The sequence below is a fragment of the Penaeus japonicus genome, unplaced genomic scaffold (assembly GCF_977035675.1).
Source record: "Penaeus japonicus unplaced genomic scaffold, GWHDUDI00000001_assembly GWHDUDI00000034, whole genome shotgun sequence".
Classification (NCBI taxonomy): Eukaryota; Metazoa; Arthropoda; class Malacostraca; order Decapoda; family Penaeidae; genus Penaeus; species Penaeus japonicus.
In genome coordinates, this window is record NW_028234436.1 from 21,850,680 (window position 1) to 21,858,179 (window position 7,500).

The window sequence follows — 7,500 nt, forward strand, 5'->3', positions numbered from 1 at the left end:
TATCTATATGTATATATTTTTATCTATCTATCTATCTATCTATATCTATCTATCTATTTCTATCTATCTATCTATCTATATGTCTATCTATCTATCTATCTATCTATATATACATATATATATATATATAGATATATATATATATATATATATATATACATATATATATATATATAATATTATATAAAAATATATATTATATATGATATATATATATATATATATATATATATATATAATATATATATAATTATAATATATAATATCAATACTATATATATATATATATATATATTATATATATAATAATAATATATATATAATATATATTATATATATATATATATATATAATTATATATATATACAGTATAAATATAAGATCATACATGTATATATAAGACATAAATCATAAGGTCTTCCAATATAATAAATATATTGATAATACATAACGAAAACCCTCTTAACTCGCCTGATGAATAAAGACACACGCAAAAAAAATAAATAAATAAATAATAATAATAATGAAAAAAATTATAAACAAGCACGCACTCCTTCCACCACCTCCAAACAATACACAAACACACAAACACTACACCGACGGTAACCAAACACCATCAACTCAGTGATGTCCACTCATGTGAAAGCGACGTCAACTCATGTGAAGCGACGTTAACTCATGTGAAAGCGACGCACGTCTTCCAACTCAACTATGTGAAAACAGCGACGTCAACTCATGTAACTCACTGTCCAACTCATTGAAGCACGAACGTCAACTCATGTGAAAGCGACGTCAACTCATGTGACAGTGACGTCAACTCATGTGAAGCGACGTCAACTCATGTGAAGCGACGTCAACTCATGTGAAAGCGCCGTCAACTCATGTGACAGTGACGTCAACTCATGTGACAGCGACGTCAACTCATGTGAAGCGACGTCAACTCATGTGAAGCGACGTCAACTCATGTGAAAGCGACGTCAACTCACGTGAAAGCGACGTCAACTTATGTGAAAGTGATGTCAACTCATGTGAAAGCGACGTCAACTCATATGAAAGTGACGTCAACTCATGCGAAAGCGACGTCAATTTATGTGAAAGAGACGTCAACTCATGTGAAAGCGATGTCAACTACTGTGATATGTGACGTCAACACTCTATCGTGAAGAGTCTCAGAAGACGTCAACTCATTAATGCGACTCAACTCAGTAACGACGTCACTCCATGTGAAAGCTGACGTCAAACTCATGTGAAAGGACGTCAACATCATGGAAAGACGTCAAATATTGAAAAGAGACGTCAATCAGTGAAAGCGAACGTATATTATCTGAAAGAGACGCTCAACACTATCTATGTAAGCTAGTCTATGACACGTCAACTCATGTAAGCGACGTCAACTCATTAGAAGCGACGTCATCTATCATGTGAAGCACGTCAATCATAACTATCATGTGAAAGTGACGTCACTCTGTGAAAGCGACTCAACTCATAGTAAATATATTGACGTCAACTATGTGAAAAGCGACGTCAATTTATTGAAAAGATCAATATGTGAAAGCTGACTCAATTTATGTGAAAGACGTCAACTATGTCAGCGACTCAATCATTCATATATTACGATCAATATGTGAAAGACTATATTAAGCATATGTAAAGATTTTTCACTCATTGAAATACGTCAATCATGTGAAAGTACGTCAACTCATGTAAAGCGAACGTAACTCATTAAAGTACTTCATACTCATGTATATATTATATACTCATTAAATGACTATCATGTGAAAGCGATCATATCATGTGAAACGACTCAACTAATATAAAGCGCTCAACTATGTAGAAAACTAAATATTGATATAATACGACGTCTATACTCATGTGAAAGCGACGTCAATTAAGTAAAGAACAAACATAAATCAATATTAATAAAGTAAAAATATTGAAAAGCGACTTCAACTCATGTGAAAAGCGACGGTCAACTCATGTTAAAGCGCCGCCAACTCATGTGGAAGCGACGTCAACTCATGTGAAGCGACGTCAACTCATGTGAAAGCGCCGTCAACTCATGTGACAGTGACGTCAACTCATGTGACAGCGACGTCAACTCATGTGAAGCGACGTCAACTCATGTGAAGCGACGTCAACTCATGTGAAAGCGACGTCAACTCATGTGACAGTGACGTCAACTCATGTGAAGCGACGTCAACTCATGTGAAGCGACGTCAACTCATGTGAAAGCGACGTCAACTCATGTGAAGCGACGTCAACTCATGTGAAGCGACGTCAACTCATGTGAAGCGACGTCAACTCATGTGAAAGCGACGTCAACTCATGTGAAGCGACGTCAACTCATGTGAAAGCGACGTCAACTCATGTGAAAGCGACGTCAACTCATGTGAAGCGACGTCAACTCATGTGAAGCGACGTCAACTCATGTGAAAGCGACGTCAACTCATGTGAAAGCGACGTCAACTCATGTGAAGCGACGTCAACTCATAGGAAAGCGACGTCAACTCATGTGAAAGCGACGTCAACTCATGTGAAAGCGTTTCAACTCATGTGAAAGTGACGTCCACTCATGTGAAAGCGACGTCAACTCATGTGAAAGCGACGTCAACTCATGTGAAAGCGACGTCAACTCATGTGAAAGCGACGTCAACTCATGTGAAAGCGACGTCAACTCATGTGAAAGCGACGTCAACTCATGTGAAAGCGACGTCAACTCATGTGAAAGCGACGTCAACTCATGTGAAAGCGACGTCAACTCATGTGAAGCGACGTCAACTCATGTGAAAGCGACGTCAACTCATGTGAAAGCGACGTCAACTCATGTGAAAGCGACGTCAACTCATGTGAAAGCGACGTCAACTCATGTGAAAGCGACGTCAACTCATGTGAAAGCGACGTCAACTCATGTGAAAGCGACGTCAATTTATGTGAAAGAGACGTCAACTTATGTGCAGCGACATCAACTCATGTGAAGCGACGTCAACTCATGTGAAAGCGACGTCAACTCATGTGAAAGCGACGTCAACTCATGTGAAAGTGACGTCAACTCATGTGAAAGCGACGTCAACTCATGTGAAAGCGACGTCAACTCATGTGAAGCGACGTCAACTCATGTGAAAGCGACGTCAACTCATGTGAAAGTGACGTCAACTCATGCGAAAGCGACGTCAATTTATGTGAAAGAGACGTCAACTCATGTGAAAGCGACGTCAATTTATGTGAAAGAGACGTCAACTTATGTGCAGCGACATCAACTCATGTGAATGCGACGTCAACTCATGTGAATGCGACGTCAACTCATGTGAAGCGACGTCAACTCATGTGAAAGCGACGTCAACTCATGTGAAAGCGACGTCAACTCATGTGAAAGCGACGTCAACTCATGTGAAAGCGACGTCAACTCATGTGAAGCGACGTCAACTCATGTGAAAGCGACGTCAACTCATGTGAAAGCGACGTCAACTCATGTGAAAGCGACGTCAACTCATGTGAAAGCGACGTCAATTTATGTGAAAGAGACGTCAACTCATGTGAAAGCGACGTCAACTCATGTGAAAGCGACGTCAACTCATGTGAAGCGACGTCAACTCATGTGAAAGCGACGTCAACTCATGTGAAAGCGACGTCAACTCATGTGAAAGCGACGTCAACTCATGTGAAAGCGACGTCAACTCATGTGAAAGCGACGTCAACTCATGTGAAGCGACGTCAACTCATGTGAAGCGACGTCAACTCATGTGAAGCGACGTCAACTCATGTGAAAGCGACGTCAACTCATGTGAAAGCGACGTCAACTCATGTGAAAGCGACGTCAACTCATGTGAAAGCGACGTCAACTCATGTGAAGCGACGTCAACTCATGTGAAAGCGACGTCAACTCATGTGAAGCGACGTCAACTCATGTGAAAGCGACGTCAACTCATGTGAAAGCGACGTCAACTCATGTGAAAGCGACGTCAACTCATGTGAAAGCGACGTCAACTCATGTGAAAGCGACGTCAACTCATGTGAAAGCGACGTCAACTCATGTGAAAGCGACGTCAACTCATGTGAAAGCGACGTCAACTCATGTGAAAGCGACGTCAACTCATGTGAAGCGACGTCAACTCATGTGAAAGCGACGTCAACTCATGTGAAAGCGACGTCAACTCATGTGAAAGCGACGTCAACTCATGTGAAGCGACGTCAACTCATGTGAAAGCGACGTCAACTCATGTGAAAGCGACGTCAACTCATGTGAAGCGACGTCAACTCATGTGAAAGCGACGTCAACTCATGTGAAAGCGACGTCAACTCATGTGAAAGCGACGTCAACTCATGTGAAAGCGACGTCAACTCATGTGAAAGCGACGTCCACTCATGTGAAAGCGACGTCAACTCATGTGAAAGCGACGTCAACTCACCATCCTTGGCCCTCTGATTGATGTCTGCGCCGAAAGCAAGCAGAATCCTCGCTGCTTCTGGCTGGTTCTGGGTAATGGACATGGAAAGCGCTGTGTATCCTATGAGGAAAGAGAGAACGCATTAGATATAGGATTCATATACTCGAATCATCTCTCATATACATCTCCCCATAGATATTGTACGAGAGTGAGAGAGAGAGAGAAAGAGGAAAGGAGGGAGGGAGGGAGAGAAGGGAAAGAGAGAGAGAGAAAGAGATGGAGAGAGAGAGATCAATAGAGAAAGAGAGAGAGAAAGAGAGAGAGAGAGAATGAGATAGAGAAAGAGAGAGAAAAAAGAGAAAGAAACAGATATATATATATATAAATATATAAAGAGAAAGAGAGAGAGAGAGAAATAAAGAAAGAGAAACATATAGAGAAAAAGAAAGACAGAGAAAAAAAAAAAACAAAAAAAAAACTTACCATCGAGATTCGCTAGATCAACCTCGACGCCTGAAGCCAGAAGTTCTCGCATCACTTCAAGGTACCCGCGCGACGTAGCCAACATGAGAGCCGTGTCTCCTAATAAAAAGATAAAAAAAAAACACTCTGAATAATAAAATAAAACGCATATATGTTGTCATATTTGTATCTTTCGTCAATTTTGTATCCTGCGTTCGAATTTATTTTTTTTCCGTACCTTGTTTTGTTGTTTTTGCGTTTAGACTTCCGCCAGACTGGATCGTGAACCGAAGCATGTCTAAGTTGTTCTTTTCGGCCGCCTGGATCACAGCATTCCGGCCTAAAAAGGGGGGGGGGATTAGAATATTTGTTGGCTATCAATCTGTATCTTTCTTTCTTTCTCTCTGTCTCTCTCGTTCTTTTTCTCTGTCTCTCTCTCTCTGCCTCTGTCTCTCTCTCTCTCTGCCTCTGTCTCTCTCTCTCTCACACACACTCTCTCTCTCTTCCATCCTTCTCTCTCTCTCATATAAACTATTCTGCAAATAAACTATATCAAAATCAAATCAAATCTCCCTTTCTCTCTCCCCCCATCCTCTCTCTTCCTTTCTCTCTCTCTCTCTCTTCCTTTCTCTCTCTCTCTCTCTTTTTCTATCTTCATGTATAACTTCACGAAACAACCAACTTAACAAGCCCTTTCTAACCCTCATTATTCTGAGCGTTGATATAAGCTCCATGGTTGAAGAGGATTCTTGCAATATCAAGGTGGTTATGTTTCACTGCTAAGAGGAACGCCGTGTTACCTGTCAGGGACACATTTAATTAGCCATTTCCAATAAAGATTTTATTATAATTCATTCATAAAATCCCATAATTCATGCATGATATAATCCGTTGAACCGTAATCTTATGTAATCTTATATAATCACCATTGTATTCGTTAAGCGGTTCAAAAAGATACTGAAAATGTGTATCCACCATCAGTATAACACTAGTTTAGATATCGGTCATTCACTTGCATGATTCAAACTCACCATCTTTATTGCGATGATCTACTTCCGCCCCAGCGTTAAGGAGATCCTGCACTATAGTATGATTGCCGTTGTAAGCAGCCCAGCCTAGCGCATCATCACCTGTTGCAAACGAAGGATTTATATCAGTGGTTTTAATCAAATCGATAGGGAATTATTCTTGATGGTCATTGGTGTAGAAAAGGTACGAATGCAAAAAGGATCCACATGTCAGGCGTAATGAATATAATGTGTGGTTTTGTAATTTTTTTTTTTTTTAATCTAACCAATCTATTGGTGGTAAGGGGTAGGTACCTTGTCCAACTGTCCAGATATGGCTGGGATAGAGTAATTCAACAATGCAATGAATGGATTGATGAGATATAATAATTCAACAATGCAGTGAATGTATGGGTGAGAAATAATGATTCAGGAATACAATTAATTCGTTAATTAAGCCATGTCAGAGGATTTAAATTATTGTTAACATTCCTGAACGGGAAGCAATAATTTCAAAAAAAAAAAAAAAATCAACTTTTGTATTTTATCATTCAAAGTTATTTTTGACTTTAGTATAATAAAAGAAAAGAACATGGAATTGTAAAGTGGTCAAATCTGAATAAAAATGAATTAGATAATGAAGACAATAATAGGATTCAGAGTGATTATCATGATTATTATTATCATTATTTTAGACCTTGTCACAAAAAGGTGTTCATAATTACCATAATTCCAGTTCTCAATGTTAGGGTCAGCCCCCGCCTCCAGTAGCACCTTAACTACGTCACTGTGGTTATTACGCGCAGCCCAGATAAGTGGCGTCCATCCTACAGGGAACAGGAGTCCATTATTGCAATATCCTACTGCCGCGACCAACCTTATGTCAGCATTACTTCATCACATATCAAAAAGGAAGATTCCTATGACAGGCGTTGTAAAAATAAATAAATAAATAAATAAAAATAATAATAATGAGGGTTTATCATAGAGTTTTGAAGCAGATGTGATTATATTGGTTGTAAGGGACATCCTATCTGATCTTTGAACAATGTAGTGTCAATACTACTTCATAGGCTATCACGGACCATGTAGGTTCACATGTAAGAAGATAATGTCCAGTTTAATAGGATCTGAAAGAGTATTTAAGAGTCGGTAGATTTGAATAAACATTCCTTCAGTATCGTTACCGTTATTATCCCGCAGGTTGACGTAGGCTCCAGCTGCAAGCAGCAATCTCACCGAAGCCACAACACCTCCAGCAGCGCTTGACAACAGCAACGAGGACCCTGGAGGAGGAAACAAAATTCCAAATGTCCCAAATTTGGAACAACAGCCTTTTTTTTTTTTTTTTATCTCATGTCAATATCTTCCGCGTTTTGGTAAGGAATGAAATCACAATAAAAAGTAATAATATAGATACAGTTTTCGGTATGAACCTAAGGATCGCCATTACCATTTGAGTTCTAGTATTCGACATTAAGGACATTACCGTTTGAGTTCTGGAAGTCGACATTAAGGACACAGACTCAAAGAGATCCATTACCGTTTAAGTTCTGGAAGTCGACGAGTCCCGCAGCAGCAATAAATTGCTGCATGGCTGGATGGTTCAAAACCTGTGCTGCCACCTGTCGCACCTCTTCTTCTGT

At 39.7% G+C, this 7,500-nt stretch overlaps 1 protein-coding gene across 1 annotated transcript in view; it reads right to left on the reverse strand.

Annotated features, from left to right (window-relative positions):
* Window positions 1-7,500, reverse strand: part of LOC122248448 (uncharacterized) — a gene marked incomplete in the record, with an annotated part of 11,914 nt that overhangs the window by 581 nt on the left and 3,833 nt on the right. Inside the window, 8 exon segments of the mRNA XM_086530932.1 lie at window positions 4,421-4,505; window positions 4,869-4,967; window positions 5,086-5,187; window positions 5,549-5,647; window positions 5,879-5,977; window positions 6,580-6,681; window positions 7,042-7,140; window positions 7,398-7,500. The exon segment at window positions 7,398-7,500 is cut by the window's right edge and continues 2 nt beyond it. Coding sequence (XP_086387058.1) covers window positions 4,421-4,505; window positions 4,869-4,967; window positions 5,086-5,187; window positions 5,549-5,647; window positions 5,879-5,977; window positions 6,580-6,681; window positions 7,042-7,140; window positions 7,398-7,500 — 788 coding nt within the window.